The 20146-nt window shown below is 39.6% G+C and overlaps 1 protein-coding gene across 1 annotated transcript in view; it reads left to right on the plus strand.

Annotated features, from left to right (window-relative positions):
* The window catches only part of tafa4b (TAFA chemokine like family member 4b), a 39903-nt gene that overhangs the window by 12841 nt on the left and 6916 nt on the right, over positions 1 to 20146 (plus strand). Inside the window, exons 2-4 of the mRNA XM_039798377.1 lie at positions 1577 to 1742; positions 2841 to 2956; positions 11455 to 11610. Coding sequence (XP_039654311.1) covers positions 2842 to 2956; positions 11455 to 11610 — 271 coding nt within the window. The 5' untranslated portion in view covers positions 1577 to 1742; position 2841. The remainder of the gene's footprint in view (positions 1 to 1576; positions 1743 to 2840; positions 2957 to 11454; positions 11611 to 20146) is intronic.

Raw genomic sequence — 20146 nt, forward strand, 5'->3', positions numbered from 1 at the left:
GACAGTGATGAGTTCTAAATGAACACCTCAGAACAAATCTGCAGAGACTATTATAAATCACATTCAAAGGTTTAAGATTGATTTCGTCTGTGTTCTGATAAACAACATCCGCATAATCAATTATAGGCAATAATAGTTGAGTAATAATTTTTAATCTAATCTGGTTTTTTTTGTAATTAACGAACATGTTAGTGTGGGTACAACACTTCACTCCACTGTACAGGATGGCTTTGACATCTGCATTTCCATTTCACTTCCTCTGCAGGAGTGGCACTCAGAATACACAATCAGACACGTCCCCTACTTTTTTCAGTGTGTGTGTGTGTGTGTGTGTGTGTGTGTTTGTGCAACACAACATTAAATATTTTCCAGTATATGTTTAAAATGTTGTACATGTCCCCACTGCTTTTTTATTTCCCATAGTCTTACTCCACTCTGCATTTTCTTCCCTCTCATTATCTTCCATTATTTTTCCCCTCCTTATGTCACTCCTTCATATTGTTTTGAAAGGTAATTTCTCTTTATAAATAGACACAAACAGTGCCCAGGAACTTTGTCTCACTTTCATTGCCCTGTTAGCTTTTCACTCTCAAATATGTGCTTGTTCCTGAGGTGTCTCTTCTCGATCTTTGACTCGTTCTTGGCTGTTGCTGTTGGTTTGTTCCCCACCAGGGGGCAGTGGCACTACACTGATGGCTCAGCGGAGGTATCAGGCTTGGATGGAGCTGACACATTCCCAGAAAGTTTCTGAACATAGCAGCAGACTGAGCTGCATATCAATGAGTCATGATGAATAATGAAGGTTCGAAGAGGAGAACATTTTGTTATTAATGTGAATCTGTTGTCTTTCATTTAGATTGCAGAATTAGTCCCTTTGTAAAGAGAGGTGTGTTGACACACTCTTATAGGAGGATGGTAATTTACTCTGTATGTATGTGTGTGTGTGTGTGTGTGTGTGTGTGTGTGTGTGTGTGTCTAGGAGTCCAAACGCATCAGAAGCTGTCACTCAGCTGTAATTAGGAAGAGTCTCTCCTGCTGACCTCCTGTGTGTGTGTGTGTGTGTGTGTGTGTGTGTGTTTGTAGAATGTCAACTTGTGTTTCTGACTTGTTTGATCATCTGATTTGCTGCCAGTGAATGTTTTAGCTATTCTATTTTACTTAGGTACACCCATTTTGGAATCAAAGTTGTATTGCATTATGTACACTGTTTTAGTGTGTCCATCTGTGTGTGTATGCTCATGACAGAGTATGAGGGAGTGTGTGTGTGTGTGTGTGTGTGTGTGTGTGTGTGTGTGTGTATGTGTGTGTGTGTGTGTGTGTGTGTGTGTGTGAGTGTTGTGAGAGAGAGGGAAAGCTGTGTGATCTAGAGTGGGGATCACATTCAGCCTGGGGGTAGGTGAACCTTTTGTAAACAATGGATCTAACAGAATCTAGGCTTTCACATCTCTACCCCTGTGTGTATGTGTGTGTGTGTGTGTGTGTGTGTGTGTGTATAGACCTTCACACAAGGCCATTGAGAAACCTCAGGGTAGGCGGACCACTCTGACCGAGTGTCTTTGTACCTTCCTTTCTCCAGGGGCTTCTTCTGTTTGAGGTGAGGAAGAGGAGAAGCAGGAGGAAGAAGAGGAGGAAGAGAGGGTGAGGGCTGAGGCGTGAGTGAATGCAGCCATGGCCTGTACACCCTGTCCATAGAGAAACTACTAAGCGGAAGACAGATCAAAGAAGATAGAGACGACCAACAGGTGACACCACATCCTGCTCAGATGCACAAGAAGGCAGGAAAAAAACAAGAAAAAACATCTCGTGCTGCAACTAATGATTATTTTCATTATCGGTTCATCTTTAAATGATTCATTGCTTAGTCTATTAGGCAAATGTCAGAAAATAGTGAAAATGCCGACATCTTCAAATTGTTTTGTCCAACCAACGATTTAAAAACCAAAGATAATAGAGCTGTGTGGATAGAAATATCTATAGCACATATTCACATTTTAGGACCTACAGTAGAACCAGCAATTCTGCTTGAAAACTAACTTAAATGACTAATCCATTATCACAAAATATGAACTAGTCGTTACAGCAAAAAACTGCAATCCAGCTGAAATGATTTGTTGATCAACAGAAAATGAATCAGCAATTATTTTTGGTAATTGGTAATTAATTGTTTCACTTATTTTCCTAGCAAAATATGCAAACTCTTCACTTGTTCCAACTGTTCACATTGCTTGCTTTCGTCTTCTTTCAGTTTTGACGGTTGGTTAAAGACATCACCTTGGGCTCTGTGGACGTTTGATATAAAATCATATATAATCAATTAATCAAGGAAACAATTTACAGAATTACCAATGAGGAAAAATACCAATTACTTTCTACCCTAATCCAAATATTATATTGCTGAGCTTAGCCTCATATTTCTTTGTAAATTTTCATTACTCCTAAAGTCAACTTTTTGTAATTATGTGCTGCCAGAATAAATTGGAAGAGTTTATCCTAATGTGATACTAATAGGCGTGAAAGGATGCTGGTAGCATTCTGTAGTGGTACCTATAGTTAGCTATACCCACATTATGTGTGTCTGTGCTGGAAGAATATTTTTCTTCCAGAAGGTTTATTCATTTATTCTGTTCTCGAGGTTATCATTTTTTCCTTTGACCTTTGCCAGCTCGCCTCTCACATTGTTTCTGCTCTTTTATAAAGCAATATTTTTGCTCTCCTGCCTCCTGTCTTCTTTTGCTTTTTTTGGGGGGAGGGAGTTCTAACCTCTTCTCATGCTCTCTTCCTCCTCCTCTCCCTCCTTTTGCTCGCTCTTTGCCCCTCTCTGTCCTCTATCCCTCTCTCAGGATGAAACTGTGGGGGAGGTCAGCTTGGCCTGTGCAGGTGGCCTTCCTCGTTGCCTTGGTGATGCTCTGCGTCGACCCAGTGTCTGCTGGCAGCCGTAACCATCGGGGACCGACAGGTACACCAGGTCTTGCTCTGAACCCCTCCTTCCAACACCACAAGAGGTTAATTACACTGTCACTGCCAAGGTACAACACATGTTCCCTGAGCCTGTCGCTGACTGAGGGGGCTGAGCGATGTGCTCTGTCCCTCAGTATGACATTATGTAATCTAGACGAGACCTCATTTTGGGCTTGGATGCAAACACACCCCTGTTTGAATGATCGAGCCCATTCAGATTCAAATGGCACTTAAGCTGTCAGGAGCTGTCAACACAAATAGATCAGTGTGGGTGTGATCTGATCTCTTCTGAGTGGTTGCAGACTTCCAGCAGTTCAGGACTGATGCTGTAGTTTTTAAGAGGCCGGATTCTTAGTGGACTAGGGTTGCTTTAAAATAAGGTGTATGTCTCGTGCAGAAGAGGCCATATATAGGCTTGTGTCTTCTAATCCACAGGCTCCTAATTGCCAGTGCCTACATTAATATGCATAGCTATGCAGTATCCCCTTTAACCAAAGCACCACTTCACTTCTTCCCTAAGACATCCATGAAAAAAGATAGAAACCATAGCCAGTGCTGACTTAATTTAGGCCCCCGAGCTAAATCTATTCTCTATCCTTAATTTCCATAAATCATGGAGACAGGCCTCCACTCAACCAAAATTTTTTTTAAGTTTTTTTTCCTTTTCAGAAATTTTTTTAATAGACAACACAGTCTCCTATCTCACTGCTTTATATTTGGGGGGGGGGTGGGGGGGTGGTTGTTTTTGGTGTGGCTTTTATTTTTTTTTTTTTTTTTTTTTGTGGCAAGGTAGACCTTTATGTGCCACAGAAATGCTACCAGCATTCAGTCTGTGCACTGAGTGATGGTATTAGTTTCCTTTTGGTGGAGAGGAGGCAGCCTGCTTACGGCAGGGACATTACTAATTGCAGGCCCTGTGTGTTGTGAAGGTCAGCATGGGTGCCCACCACCTTCTTATTTCACTCTTGCTGTGAAACAAGATCACTCGCTCCCAAACCGACTGGTGCCTTTTATTACTCTAATTGGTGGAAGTTAGGAATTGTGAATACCAACACCACACACACACACACACACACACACACACACACACACACACACACACACACACACACACACACACACACACACACACTCACACTCACACACACACACACACACACACACACACAGGTTTTGAGGCTGATAAATAATTGGCTGTACGTTATGACTGCTAGATACGTTTTCTGTGTTTTCTACTTAAGTGTTTTTACTGCTGTTCAGTTGGCAGGTCAATGAGAAATTGTTTGATCTTTGTTTCAGGGGATGTACTGTTTGCTGCCACATGGGGGCTGTAGAGGTCAAAAAATGCTCCTTAAGAAACATGTATTTCTTTTTTAGTCTCATGTCATTCTCAGAGGCAATCTGTCGTTTTACAGAAACTCACCTAAAAACAAATCTATAATGGGAATGGATGGAATGAATGTCAACTAACTATCGGACATGACATGACTGACAGCTGTCACTTTAAATAAATGTAGAAAAACAACATCTGTTTTCCTTTTATTTTTGGGCATATATATATATATATATATATATATATACATACATATATATGAATTGATTTTTGTTTTGTTGCACATGACATGCATTTGGCAAGTACTAGATACATCTTAAAAATATATATATATAAATAAAAACAATGAACCTAAACAAAACACATTCTGAGAAATCTCACAGGAGATAGCTTTCCCCTCAGGTCCATAGCTTAACACTGAAACATTCAGCACACACAAATGATCAACTAAGTATTCATTACCCATCCTCCTCTCACAGTGACCCCTCTCACAAATAGAAAAATATGAAACCTATTGCCAAACATGCAGCAACACATTTAGCACTTTAGTACACCATAATATATTTAATGCTGTTCATTTAGCCTTTTATATCAATTACACAGAGCAATTTATAAGCAGGTCACACAATATATTGCATTCCAAGAGCTGTCAAGGTAATACAACACAAACAATTATGCACTCTGAGCATATGTGTCAGTGTGTAACTTTCTTTGCTGGTAAATTGATTGATTGTGCTCTTACAGTTGCAACCAACATTCTCCTGTATTTTGACAATGAAATCTACTCATGTACTGTTTTTCTTTTCTTGTTTGTATGCTTAAAATTCGATAATCTGAGATCAGCAGTTAAATCACAAGCTTGCTGAACTAATAGTGGGTATGGCCACAGCTTGTTATAGCATGCAACAATTTCTTTTAGCTTCTAAGACCAATTGCTAATCTCTGTTTCAACGTATCGTTGATCACAAATGAAATCTGAAATTCCCAGAAAGATACATTTCTTCATGATTTCATGAAGTGTTAGTGGGACCTCCTATTCTCTCCTTGGTTCTTTTTACATGAAAAGGGCTACTTTCATGTGCACTTTAAAAGCAAGCTTGTTGTACGCACAACTGTGTGCATGTTCGTCCATTTGAGCATTCTGTACACCGTCTGTGAGTCCTTATCTGAGGCTTCTTATAAGTTGTCTCCTTAGTGAGCAGGTTTTATCCAGGCTGTTCTCATGAATCATTCGTACGTATATAGCTACGAAAAGTAATGGACTGTTGTTTGTATGTATTCAATGTATATATTACTGTATGCAGCACCATGCCTACTGATGTATATATGCGAAGCACAGGGCTTTCAAGTAGAAGAGCGGAGTTCGTGTCCCGGAAGAAGTAAAGGGGAAAACACAAGACTTTCACCCAGGAAATGGGTGTTCGTGTCCCGGGAACTGTCGCCGTCACATGACATTAACCTTTTGTCGTTTAAACTTAACTGCAATGGCTGCTTAAACGACCGGGGCCTCGAGGTGCTCCGTAGCTGGCAAACAGTCGTCATGTGACCGGCCGAAGATATCAGATATAAGTTCATAGGATGTCATACGAATTGTTCATACGGAATTTTTTGGTGCGATATCATACTGTCATGGCTTAACCACAACCCTAGGGAAACTTCATACTATCGTTACTTCTCTAGGAGCTAGGGGCTTCCAGAGTTTTGGCCACCCGTGCTTATGAAGAGCTGAACACGCGGCTGCCATGCAGGCTACGGGTAAAATGAATCGGCCTACCTGTCATCTCTTTGGCTCAGTGTTGCTTCGCTCCGTCACCTGACTAGCCCTCTCTCTGTGGTCCGGCGCGTGGTCGGCATTGGTACTCCCTTGATAGTATATTTGTAGACATTTGAGACGCGGACAATAACATTAACACAACTTGATGGGGAAAAAAAGGATTCTCCGTCTCGACACTCAGCAACAGCAGTTCTTCCTGAACTCCGAACTCTCCTCTCTTCCAGCTGCTCACAATCTCCCCACTTTGTTAACTCCCAGCTGCCTTGCGAGCATGTGACCCACACTCACCTAGCTTGGCAACAGGCAGAACAGGGGTACTAAGTACGGCTGAGCAACCTTTACGCGATTAGCATAAAGCCGGTGGGCCAGTTAAACACTGATAATGTCAGGAGGATTGATGGGCTGAGTTAGACCAGGGTAAGGAGGAGATTGAGCCATTGAGTGAAAGGGTAATGAGTGATCTAAGAGGGCAAATGAAAAAAAAAAGGAAAAAGGGTTGGAAATAAAAAAAAATAGTTTTAGCAACTAGGTAATATGCAAATATGTTTATTAGTAAAAAGGTTATGGGAAGATGTTTGACATGGTTTCCAACCTTGTTCCACACAACTGATCACCATAATCTTGCTCTGTGTTCCTACAGATATGTGTAGTATTTCATCTCTACATTGACTTTGCTGCCTCTGACACATTTTCTAGATATCTGGCCTTTCATAGCCATGGACATGCTTGTCAGGTATTGACGGGGGAAAGACACAGCTTTTTGATAAATTGCATGATGCTCCTGCTTGCCTGTGTCTGTCAGAATACATCAATCGCCTGGCTAACCCATCAGTTCAAGGTAGCTTGGTTTGTTGGCTGCCCAGCTACTGCTGCCACCCCCCACCACCTTACCTCCCACCCCACCTCCCTTTTGCCTGCTGCGGGAATAAAAGCATTTAGCCATGCTTGAAAAGTCTTTTCATCTCAGCGAGTGCTGGGCTCTATTACATTGAGATGGCCATAACAGAATAGTTTAAAGGCAACATTGAGACATTAGATACACTGTTATTATGTGTATATAGCTAGAGGCTGACTGCTCAACACATGAATCTTAAGCAGATGAGGGGTGAGAGGCAGCAGTGCTCTAAACAGGGGCTGGTGGAGGGAAGACAAATCTTAGAGTGCTCACAGTCAAGCTGCTGTACTTCAGTCTGCACTCCCGGGCCACTTTTTCTGATTTTTGTACAATTTCGATTTAGACTTCTTGGTTTTGGTCAAAGCTAGATATTGACCCAGCTTTATGCTGGTAGCTCCTGGAACTCTGAGGATCTCCTTAAAACACACGTTTGTTTTAAATGAAACACACAAATCTAATCTGCGCAGCCATCTGAAAACTGAGACCATTTTTCACAACTTCCATTTTTAGTGACACATTTTTAGTGACTGTAGGGATAGTCTGTCTGTCTGTCTGTGCGTCGACCCACCACTTTGGTCCAGCTAAACATCAGCATTTTAGCATTGTCAGTGTTAGCATGCTTTGCCTACGTACAGACCGTACAGTCTATGATACAGACTCACATAGCTGCTGGCGTGGCTTCATGCTCCTAGTCTTGTTAAATTGAATGTGAAATGCTCCAGCCACATCTGTGTACTGTAATTAACTGCAAACAATACATGGAAAAATATGTTCATTGTCCACTATAGTTATCACTTACACAGTTCATTATGAAAGTCTTACAGGAGTGTTTTCTATAAAGACAATACATTGCTTTACACCTCTTGTCTCTGGCCAACGAGAGTGGGTGGTTTTGAGTTTATTTCTCTCACATCAAATAGATTTTGGCTGTAAACTCTGTATGGCTCTAACGTCTATTGATTGGTTACATACCTTGGATGCTCAAGGGTATAATTCATGGCACACACTTACAAACTAACACACATTACATTTAGACATATGCTATAGTAAATTAATGCATATATTGACATATCCTCCTCATGTTTATCACAAATTGTATTTTCCAGCACATTGTGCAAAACTTTTATGTCCATTATTAAAGCAAAAAAAGTGATACGATTACAGGATTACGGGATGCCCGATGATTGATGTTCAACACTAATGTAGCTAAGACCTTTATTACTGCTCACATCATGGTTTTATTCTTTACTCACATTTCTGTAACACCACACAGCAATTGTGCCACCTCATCACTGGACTGATGGCAGTTTTTCACTGTCAGATAGTTTGACTTTGGTCTTGATACAGAAGCTGAGAGCAAAACCACAAACTAAACATACTTAACATAGTTAACATAATATTTCTTTTTCTGAGGTTAAATAAATCATCATATAATAAAATAAAATAAAATATAATGAATAAAATATTTCGAGATATTATGTCATTTTATAGTTGAAAGTAGCTTGCACGTCTGAAGAAATGAATCATTTGTTGTTGCTTTAACATGCACACTCTGTGATCATGTCCGCACTCACACTTGAAAAGGCAACTGGCCTCTTTCACAGCCTTTTTATCTGCATGATATAATTTATGTGAACTTTTCAGGCTGATTAAATTCTTTACTAAATTGTCGTATGAATGTGTTCGTGTGAAGTGATGTGATAACATTATTTTGTAAACAATATTTTGTAAACTGCAAAAAGAACCACACCTTTTTCTTTTCTTTTTTTTTCATCATGATTTTATTCCAGTTAATGATAGTTACAACGTAACGAATCATCATCAATGCAGAAAATGTGTTTTTGCATGAGGTTTGTTGTGCTGCTCCCTGAGTACAAAGGCAACATCTGTACACACTGAAGTTGAATAGGCTTTTAGAATATTTGCTTAAAGAGCACCTTGGGCTCTCTTTTCTCATTAAGCTACGACTGTAACCCACAAGAAAACCCAACGGCAGCCCTCCTCATATACATTAGAGTTCATATAGTTTTAAAATACAAACAGCCCCGGTCCAGGTCTGATGTAGGCAAAAATAAGAGGAGACCTGTGAACCTTCTGACCTCATTATGCCAGCAGAAGGGGAGCTGCTCTTTGTTCTCTCTACTGCTTGTGACATCACTTCTCCTCCTCCTGTATGACTCCTTCTCTCTCTCTCTCTCTCTCTCTCTCTCTCCTTCTTTCTCACTAACAAGCTGTCTATTTCTGAGATGGGGGCAGCCGATTGACCAGCATTACTTAGTCAGTGAAATACATTTTCAGTACAGAGTAATAAAATTGAGAGCACAAGTCTGACTAAAGTAAAACTAAGGCAATTTGATTGTGTTTGAATCTGACTTTGTAACTCTGTGCTTTAATTGTGATTATTGCAGTTATAATCACGGCTGCACTCGTAGTTCTTGTTCCACTAAATTCAGTTCAATTTTATTATATTCCAGATTTCCAGATCCATTATCAGTAGATATGGACTATATGTGTGTGTGCGTGTGTGCGTGTGCATGTGTGTGAGTGTGTGAGTGTGTGTGTGTGTGTGTGTGTGTGTATATCTGGCACCTGCTCCAGCCTCAGGAGAGCCTGAGACAGAAAAGTGAGGGAAATGAAAGTGGAGGGATGATAGCGGAGGGGCGCCCTCAGAGAGCCTGGGATCATTGATGGGGCTCTCTGGAGAAGAGAACAAACAAACTTTAAATCAGAAAGGATGAGAGGGGCCATGGCCTGCAGAAATGGAACCCTCTACAGAGTGTGTTTGTGCTCTGTGTGCACTGTGTGTTTGTGTGTTTGCTGCTACTGTGTGTGTGTGTGTGTGTGTGTGTGTGTGTGCGTGCGCGCATGCCTGCATGCTTTTGTGTTTGCCTGCAAAGCTCATTCAGCTGAGCATGAAAAGTTTTGGACTCTGGGTAAAGTCACGTACATAAATGAAATCTGGGCTTATGACCAAGGTTTTTCCAGGGCTGTAAAGAGGCTTATAGGTAGTAATGTCGCCAGCAGGGTCTGCTCTGTTCGTTAAACAGTGCCAGTGACTCTCAGGAGTGCACAACAAGTTTTGAGAGGGAAGATAAGGCGTCTGGAATCTGTTCGGAAGCCATAAGCAAAGATTAGATTTACTAAACATTTTCCCCAACATTTGTGGTCGGCACATTCTCCTTCAGGTGCCAAAACTCAAAACACGCCCCTCCACCCCCAAGAGATTCATATGTTTACTGTAATGTGCTGACTGAAATGTAACATTAGCATCGACATTGTACAGAACACACTTCTAAACATTACCATACAACACAAGCCTATTCACACATTATCCTCGCAGCATCCTCATGCTGTTGTATTGTATGTGAACAGACCATACACAAATACATGTGGCAGAAATAATAATGTGAAGATTTGAACTGCTACATACACCACTGTCCCTGCCTATTGTTTCAGTAACACACGCATGCTCAAAGCTTTGGATTAAAATTTACTTTAAATTAAGCGTGCCCTTCTGTCCCATTACCGTCAAGAGAATGTTATAATTAACCGGACCAAGGTCCCCTGGGAAGTGTGAAGATAATCAAGGGAGATTAGACGCTGTGTGTGTGTGTGTGTGTGTGTGTGTGTGTGTGTGTGTGTGTGTGTGTGTGTGTGTGTGTGTGTGTGTGTCGGAGGTGTCAGGTGAAAAGCAATTATCGTCATATAAAGTATGGCTTTCAGGATCACACAGACACAAATGCAGAGAAGAACACACACATGGAGTTATAAACATAAAATGTGAAGATGTGTAAATACAGGTGCACACGTGCAGCCTTGCATCCGTCACACACACACACACACACACACACACACACACACACACACACACACACACACACACACACACACACTACAAAACAAAAAAAAAAAAAAAAAAAAAAAAAAAAAAAAAAAAAAAAAAAAAAAAAAAAAAAAAAAAAAAAAAAAAAAAAAAAAAAAAAACACACTTACTGTATGGTATTTGTACATACACACCCAGAAAGATGTATCCTACCAGCGGGTTGCTCTACCTCATAAAATGTGCACGTCAGTTCAACACTCAAGTGGTTTATCATGTCTGAAAGGAGTCAAAAGAAAAGATTATTTTTTCAACATTACTTTCACTGTTTTATTCAACAGAGCCACTGTGTCTCAGTTAATGAGGGCACTCTGCTAAGAATAAAAGCAAAGTATCACTAAAGAGTGTTTACTTATGAATCAAAGAGTGTGAGACTGGAATAAATTGAGGAGTTTATACAAAAGTAAATAATTCGACAGATGTGTTTAATCCTCAGAGAAGCTGATGTGGTGTATATTTGATTGTTATTTGCAGCACACATTTATTTGAATTTAAACTCAATTTTATCGCAGCAACAAACCGTCAAAACAACAATAAGCCGTTTTACAAAAGTCTATGAATTTCTATCAAATAATCCCCCTCTCCTCTCCCCTTTCTTTCCCTCTCTCTCTCAGTCTCATACCAGGTGAAGCAGGGGACATGTGAGGTGGTGGCCATCCATCGCTGCTGTAATAAGAATAAGATTGAGGAGCGCTCTCAAACCGTCAAGTGTTCCTGTTTCCCTGGGCAGGTCGCTGGCACCACAAGAGCCAGACCCTCCTGTGTGGAAGGTAAAAACTCCACATCCCTGTGTGTGTCCTTGTGTGTGTGTGTGTGGGTGGGGGGGATGTATTCATATATTTCAGTGACATATTGTTTTTGCAACCCTACAATCCAGATAATTTCCCAAGGGCGCAAATGTATCCACTCAGTATCACCATTTAAAGTATAGGGTTCCAACATTTCTTGTAAAAATACTGTATATATTTCTATATGTGTGAGGAAAATCAGAAGTTTTTATCATATACTGAAACTGTGTTATGAAAACAACAGTATATTACTGTAGAGGGGAACTTTTCCCTTGAGCAAATCACCTACATGGCAATGATTCTAGTAGAGCTGCTCATTGACCAACAGTCTACTGTAAGTCTGGTTCTACTGGCCAGCAAAGAGAAAGAATCAAGGTGTCTTGTTGCTTTTTATACACATTTCCCCACAATTCTTCAAAATTCTGCCGAACACGTTGGATATTTTTTAGAATCCTTATAGAAACATGCTTAACATTTCTTTATTTATTAATTTTCGTTTTATATGCTTGGCTGCACAACATGTTTTTGTAATGATCGACGCACTGCTGAATCTTACAGGGTCAAAGAGGCTAAAAATGTTTTTAATTATCCTGCATCATTAAATTGGCTACATGAATCATCTCACACAAAACAAATCATTACCAGATTCATTAAAACATAAATAAATGAGTCCATTGCAGGAAAGATTAATAGTTTGCACTTTTAAAAAAAAATGCTGCCAGGTTAGATTCCTGTGTGGAAATTGATTTTCTTATGGCACAAAACAGGGCATTGCTTTTCTTCGAGCACACACAGAGCTAAACCTTTTAAAGGTGTTTGAAAACATGAAAAGTTGTAATAAAAAATTACACCTGGCATTTCTATCCCTCTTAGCAAGGCCACACAGTAAAGAAACCCACAAGGGCTGAGACAGAGAGAAGATCAACAAATAACAAAAGGAAGAAACAATACAATGTTGTGACTGAGAACTGAGAAAATTCATGATTTGAAATTGAGACCATGAATAAATGTCCACTATGGTCTATTTTGTCTATGGTAGTTATACCTATAAGTTAACCGTTAACTTGAAAGTTGTTTTAATACACATGTACCACACTTTTGAAAAGTGGTTAAATAGTATGTTTTACAGTGTTAGGATGACGAAAAACTGTATGTCTCTGTCATTCTAGTCCAACAGTTAGTTTGTGGTTCATTATCTTTCAATGAGATCATGTAACATGGCAGGTTAAAGCCACTAATGCAGGTAATAGAAGCCCATCCACCAGTGTCTCCTTGCCTCCTCAGTCCCCTGTGCTGTATGAAAGGAGAAGCAAATACACTCTGTCAGCCAAGACTGGAAATTTAAACTGCTTTTTAAAAGGCCTGATTTTATTTGGAACAGCATTCCATTTCCTATCTAGATGGGCCCCTTGAGTATACGACAGATGGTGATAGAGGAAATATTTTTTTCTGATTTCTTCTATATGTCAAGACAAGAAATTGACCTCAGGAAGACTAGCAACCACTCTGTGGTAACTAATGGGTATCCAACTAAAGAATAATACAAAATAAAGAACATACCATTTAGGTGATAACCCAAGGATTGGCAAGAGGGATGTTTTGGGGGGGAAATATGGGTAAAATCATAACATCAAATCATCATGTTGTTCATGATGTTGAGTCAATAATTAAAAAATACATGTTGAATGGAAATAGATTATCCATGGAATTCTGCTCACACATACACAGCAAACATATGCACGTTTGTGTCTGCTACTGCGTGCTGTGTATGTGTGTAGTGATGATAGACAGATGACAGCTGCAGGTTGTTTTCATAGACCTTTGTTCCACCCGTTTGTCTGCTCTGTGAGCTCCTGCCCAGCAAGAAACAAGCAGTGTCACTGACCCCTATCATCCACAGACGCTCTGCTGAGATCACAAACATACACATAGTGTCGGACCAACCCGAGCCAATCACGCTGTATTAGCCCCCTACCAGAGGAAAATACATTGTTGTTTCATACGTGAGTAGAGCCAGTGAATCTCCAAAGCACACGGGTTATTCAAACTGGGGTGGGGGGGGGGGGGGGGGGGTGTACACTGAATCCACGCTCACACAGAGCTGACTGTATTTTCTCAGACTTGGAACTTGATCAGCATTACAGTTTTTGGTTTGTTTATTTCCAATGAAAAAAAGAGTATCAGCCCATTATCATGCTAATGCAGTAAACCAATGATATGGTAATTATGAAGAGGTATATAAACAAGTCAAGGCAAGGCAAGGCAATTTTATTTATATAGCACATTTCAGCAACAGGGCAATTCAAAGTGCTTTACATAAAACATTAAACATTAAAAACCAAAAAACGAGTAAAAAATTTTAAAAAGATAAAATACGAGAATAAAATTCACAGCGCAGTGTAAGAAATTAAAGAAAGGCAACATCAAAAAGAAAGGTCTTCAGCCTTGATTTAAAAGAACTGAGAGTTGCGGTGGACCTGCAGTTTTCTGGGAGTTTGTTCCAGATAAAACTGAGCGCTGCATCCCCTTGTTCAGTTCTGACTCAGGAGACAGAAAGCAGACCTGTCCCAGACGACCTGAGAGATCTGGGTGGTTCGTAGTGCAATAGCAGATCAGAAATATATTTTGGCCCTTAACCATTTAGGGATTTATAAACCAGCAGAAGTATTTTGAAATCAACTCTTTGAGGCACAGGAAGCCAGTGTAAAGACTTCAGAACTGGAGTGATGTGAAACAAGACAAAAAGACACCTCATTCACCCACCCAAGCTTTAGTTCCTTCACTTCTATTGACAGACTCAATATAGTACGGTAACAAGAAGAAATTCAACTTATTTAGCTTGGTAAATAAAAAACTTATTTTACTTGAGGAAATGTAAAAAAACTACTACTAAGCATTCATGTTTCCTTTTTGTGTATTTGGCTAATGGTTTAACTGTTGTGTTTTGTTGACATTAGCTTTACTTCCTCATTGTTAAGGGTCCCACAGACTCTGACTAAAAATAATAAGAATTATTGCAAGATTTTTTGCATCATTTGTTTGCTTTTCTTCTGACCTTATCAAACACAATATGTAGAAAGGTATTTAGTGGTAACCTTTCTCTTTGGCCTACACATTTAATGAAGGTGACAAAATACAGAAATAACCAGAAAATATTGTTATTACACCGAACATATACAGTATATTTGTTGTTTTATATGTTACATGGTCTATACTTCGTTTTGACATTTAGACTATGCTATCTATATAGGGACATTGCTTATGTTTGGGGGTCAATTAGACCACTAGAGAGGTCTAACTCTAGAGCTTTTATTAAAAAACTCTAATAGAAATCCAAATAGACTTATTTTGGAATTTGGGAGAGGTATTGCTGCATGAAAGGTACTGTCAACACCAATCACAGATATAAAGAACATAGAATCTGTTGTATTTAACCATGTTTTATTTCTGGGGTTCAAATCACAGCATCTGGGCAAACTAAGTATTATTTATTCTTCTTTTTCATTTCTTGTTTTTATTTCATTCATTTATACCCTAAACTGCACACTTTCAATTTTGCTTTTTGGTGAGTCATTTCATTCCTTTCAAAAGAAACAAGCAAATCTCCTGTATGTGAATTTCAGTGTGAATCACTTCTGACTTCCTGTACTGCAGGCGTGTACTCTAATTGTCCAAGCACCTTCTATATTTAGTATACTATCCATACAGCACCCCGACTTACCGCCTCCATCCAGCATGTTGCCATTCCTGCATGTGGCCAGTAGACGGTGCTTTTCCCATTCAAATGACTCAGTCCCAAACATACCTGCTAGATCATTTCAGCACTATTTTCACCCAATAAAAAGTAGATTTGTTGTTTAACCTCTTTGATGAGTTCCTAGATGAGAACAATTGCTTGATAATGATAAAATCAGGCAACCATAGCAAAGATGATTGGCTTTGTAATGAAAGTTGGGATAAATAAGGAATCATGTGAAGCTTTGCTAACCTCTCAGAATAGGCATTGCCCTGATGCTTTGCTTTTGTTTGTTCACTTCTCTTTAAATACGTGGTAGAGTTTACTCTGAGGAAGGCGTGACACTGATGAGAAGCTAATAGACTGACGGTTATATCTGTCACTGACAGTCATTCGATGATAAATTCCTTTTGATGGTTTAAATCATTTGTCCTCATTCTCCCTCACAGTTTCACACACACACACACACACACACACACACACACACACACACACACACACACACACACACACACACACACACACACACACACACACACACACACACACACACACACACACACACAAACAGTGTAGTTCCTCCATCACATTAGTCATGAGGTTTTCTAATTTCCTATTCAGATCTCACCTCCGAGTCTCACCACCTCTCACTTCCAAACCCAGTGCTCAGCAGCACTTATCTCATGAGTCATGCTTGACCTCTGAGTTCACAGTAACAAAAGATCTCACCTTGTCTAACACTACGCACTCACACATGCACACACACACACATACACACACACACACACACACACACACATGCTACTATCACCTTTTAGGCTTGAGCACTGATGGAAAGAGACATACCCCTCTCAGTAGCCAGCCTTTGTAGCAAAGCCTAAGTGTAAATGGAGTTACATTATTGATGCTGGCTGAAAGAGGAGTAAATGGCAGCAGGTCCCATTACTGGCTGCTGCATGGTGTGGTCAAATTCTGTGAAACTAACCATTCCTCACGATATTCTTTTTTTAATCATAAGAAGAAGTCTTTTTGTTTTTATTTTCTAGAGTGTGAAGAGTTTTCAGAGGTAGAATTAATAATAGCTGATAGAGGTCAAGAGATTACTGTAATCCGTCTGGGTTTTTTTTTTAACATCAATTTTTTATTTATTTTTTCATTTTAAACAACAACAGAACAGACAAACACACTTGAACCAGAACCACCACCCTCTCCCACCCCCCACCCTCCACGGTCTTGAGGAAAAGAAAGAAAAAACAAACAGACAAACAGACAAACAAATAAACAAAAACAGAAATCACACCTTGCCTAGTCGCCCTCCTCTAATCTGTCTGTTGTCTGCACTGGTTCCACTTGTATGTCTGCGTTTCATAGATTTCACATTTGGAGACACATTTTGGAGAAGAAAATAGCTTGTCTGAGTGCAGACAAAATGTGTGTCCACTGTTTTGGTTTTTACTGCAGTAGCATTCAGGATAAGTGAAATGTTTTGTGTCTCAATTGGGGTTCTGCCAAATTTAGTTAAGCTCACACGGCTGGTTAGGAATGTGTTGGTAATGGCCTGGGCGTGTGTGCACCTCTAAGGAATGAATGTAAGTCTGCGCAAAGTCCAAAAAGAAAGCTATCCTCACATGAAGTATGTGGGTTCTTACCTCTTGCTTATTTGTTGTGTAGTAGTTGAAAAAATACTCATATTTACCTACATATTCTTTACTAAATGTCATTATCAGTATAACAATGTATACAAATCTCTATTAGAAGACCTGCATTCAAAGTAGGCTAAGTAAGTTCGGAAGTTCTGTTAACATTCTTATTCTTTCTCTTTGTGCCGAAGCGCGTAAGTGTATTTCTATTGTGATGTAAGCATTTTGTCCTCCTGGACTTTAAATCTGAGATGTGCTACCTTTTTACATTTCTTTGGAACATGCCGATTGGATTTTGGGTCCAGCACTCCACTGAGAAATCCATTGTTGAAGCGCAACCTCCTTCTCTTACATAGGCTGTGTAAGTATTAGCATCAAATGTAGTGTAAAAGTTCTCATTATGAGGAATGACCCCTTTCATAGAGTCAAATTATCAACGCATTACTGTAACATGTAAGGAGCATTTAATGTTGTAGATGATACATGCAGAGCTAAATGGAAGCACTTCATATACTGCTTGGTCGTTTAACCTTTAACAATGTGTGACATTAAATGAACCTCTAGGCTTTTGTCTGAAAAGTAGTAAATGCAACCATTAGATAAATGTACAAAGGGTACAAGATTAGTAAAATTTGCACATAATTGAAATACTCAAAATTGCCTTACCAGGGAAGTACAGTACAGTACTTGAATAAGAGTAACATGCCAGCTCTGCATTTATGTGTGTCTGGGAGTTTTCTGAATATCAGTAAAACTTACTTGAAATCTTTCCAAAGACACTGTCAATAAAGTGTGTTTGATGGTGGAGAAAGACAGAGAGCACAGCGACCTGATGAAAACGACAAATGAGTGGATTCAGTTTGGTGTGTTATTTGCTGAACTCCGCGACAGACAAACTATGTTTCATTACTTAGCAAAGAAATCTAGTTTAGTGTTTCAGCACACATCAACTTGCTGTTGTTTACTGTAATTACTGCTCCATATCATGCTTTTGTCATTTTGACAGTCTGTTCCAGTCTATGTGTGTAATTGTTTTCCGTGTATCTTTTTCTGACAGTTATTTCCACTCCACTTCCACTTGTATTTTCTCGTCATGCATACCTGGGTGTGCTGGCATGGCTGTGTGAGCCCTGGCAACAGAGATACAGTGTGTTAGTAAATCATTGTAGAAAAAGATGGATGCCTCTCTACAACTGCTCCTGCACTCCAGGATCACTGAGTGGAACATTTACAATGCCTGAGGGTATCCATACCTCTGGGTCCATCCTTAACTTCCCATTTGTGTGTGTGTGTGTCACATTCCCTTTAAATAGTAATGCAGTACACACAACAGGAACGTGTGCACATGCAAATGCACACACACAAAGTAAAAGTAAACTCCTCGTTGCAGTTTGTGTTGCTCCATAGAGTGAGTTCAGGCAGTGCCTTCATAAAGTATTAATGGGCACTCTAACAGACATACGCCTGACTGCACATATTGTATTAGTATGCCCTGCCTTACATCAAACAGGCTACATCTGAATGATACAATGGAATATGTAGTCAGTACAAGTGTTTTAGATCCAGGGTATTCTATTATTCTTTATCATGGGATTTGACATGAAAGGGTTAGAGGTGAAGGAAGTCCCTTTGAACTTGCATATTTGGTGGCACATTCAATTAGGTCACATAAAATATATTCTCCATATTTTAGTTGGATGGTAGAGTAAGTTGGCTGATCCGATTCAACATTTAGGTGTGTTATTACATTATGTGTACTCACATATATATATATATATATATATATATATATATATATATATATATATATATATGTATATGTATATATTGTCATTAACATAAATTGTGAGCTATAACAGATTGATTTAAGCCTGTTTTTTTGTGTCTTTGACGCTATATATCAAGTTTAAAGTATTTAAGTGTATATAAGCTAAATTCCTGCAGTGGTGGAACACGTCACACATTCTCAAAGTGCTAATTGACCAATAATGCAGTACATACACAAATGTGTAACAATAATTTGGCATACAGGCATTATATTTGGTCACAGGAGTCTGAACATTCCATCAATTATGTGTTCATATGAAGTCACATGAGGGAACCTGTAATTTCAACTTTGTCCACTTGATGTCACAAACATTACAATGACAATTCAGGCGGCATTGCAGGAGAAAATGAGCAGAGGCTCTGGATGCTCATCTAGCTGACGTACTTGCTCTCACACACACACACACACACACACACACACACACACACACACACACACACACACACACACACACACACACACACACACACACACACACACACACACACACACACACACACACACACACACACACACGACGATGAGTGACATTTATCAGGTGTAGATTGACGAGATCAGTAGGAGGAGAGACAGAGCTGTAGGCAGCCTCATAGTGTGAAACCTCCGCAAAACGTATTGAGAGAACCCCAGAGACTAGGTGAGAACCTGAGGAATAGCATAGCCTCAGTCCCTTGTGTTGCCTAATCACCTGCACCTTAAGCACTGTCTAGACATTTGCCCTCAGCTGATCCTGCTCTGAAAATTTGAGGGAGAACTTAAAAGGGAGCCATTTTGATTGCAGATTCCATTGTAATGAGCTGATAGTAACTGTGTGTGCCTGAGCTCTAAACCTTTTGTACTTAGCATATGCACCTTTTGTGAATATAAATGTAGACTCTTAATAAGACCGATGCAATTAGAGTAGGTAGGCTGTGAGGTACTTCTACACATTTTGTTCCTTGAGAATACACATCCTCTTTCTATTTCAAGAACTTGGCAATGATTAATTTTCACCTTTATGTGTTATTTCATGCGTTTTAGTGGACATTTTTACAGGAAAGTGTGAAGCCAACAATACCAACTTAGCTCTAAAGCTTTAAAAACAGCTGAGCTAATAATGCTTTTCAAGTATTTTATATACTTTATAAAGTATTTATTAACCATTAACAAGGTATTGTAATTAAAGTGATGGTTCGGAGTAATTTCACCCTAGGGTCCTTTGCACCATGACCTCGAGCCAAACACCCCCCAGAAGCTTTTTTCACCTGGGTCGAACATTGGGAGCGTTAGCGTAGAGTAGCGTTATCAGCTGAATAGCTTAGCGCAGGGGCTAAT

This window comes from Perca fluviatilis, chromosome 4, assembly GCF_010015445.1.
Source record: "Perca fluviatilis chromosome 4, GENO_Pfluv_1.0, whole genome shotgun sequence".
In the NCBI taxonomy this organism is placed as follows: Eukaryota; Metazoa; Chordata; class Actinopteri; order Perciformes; family Percidae; genus Perca; species Perca fluviatilis.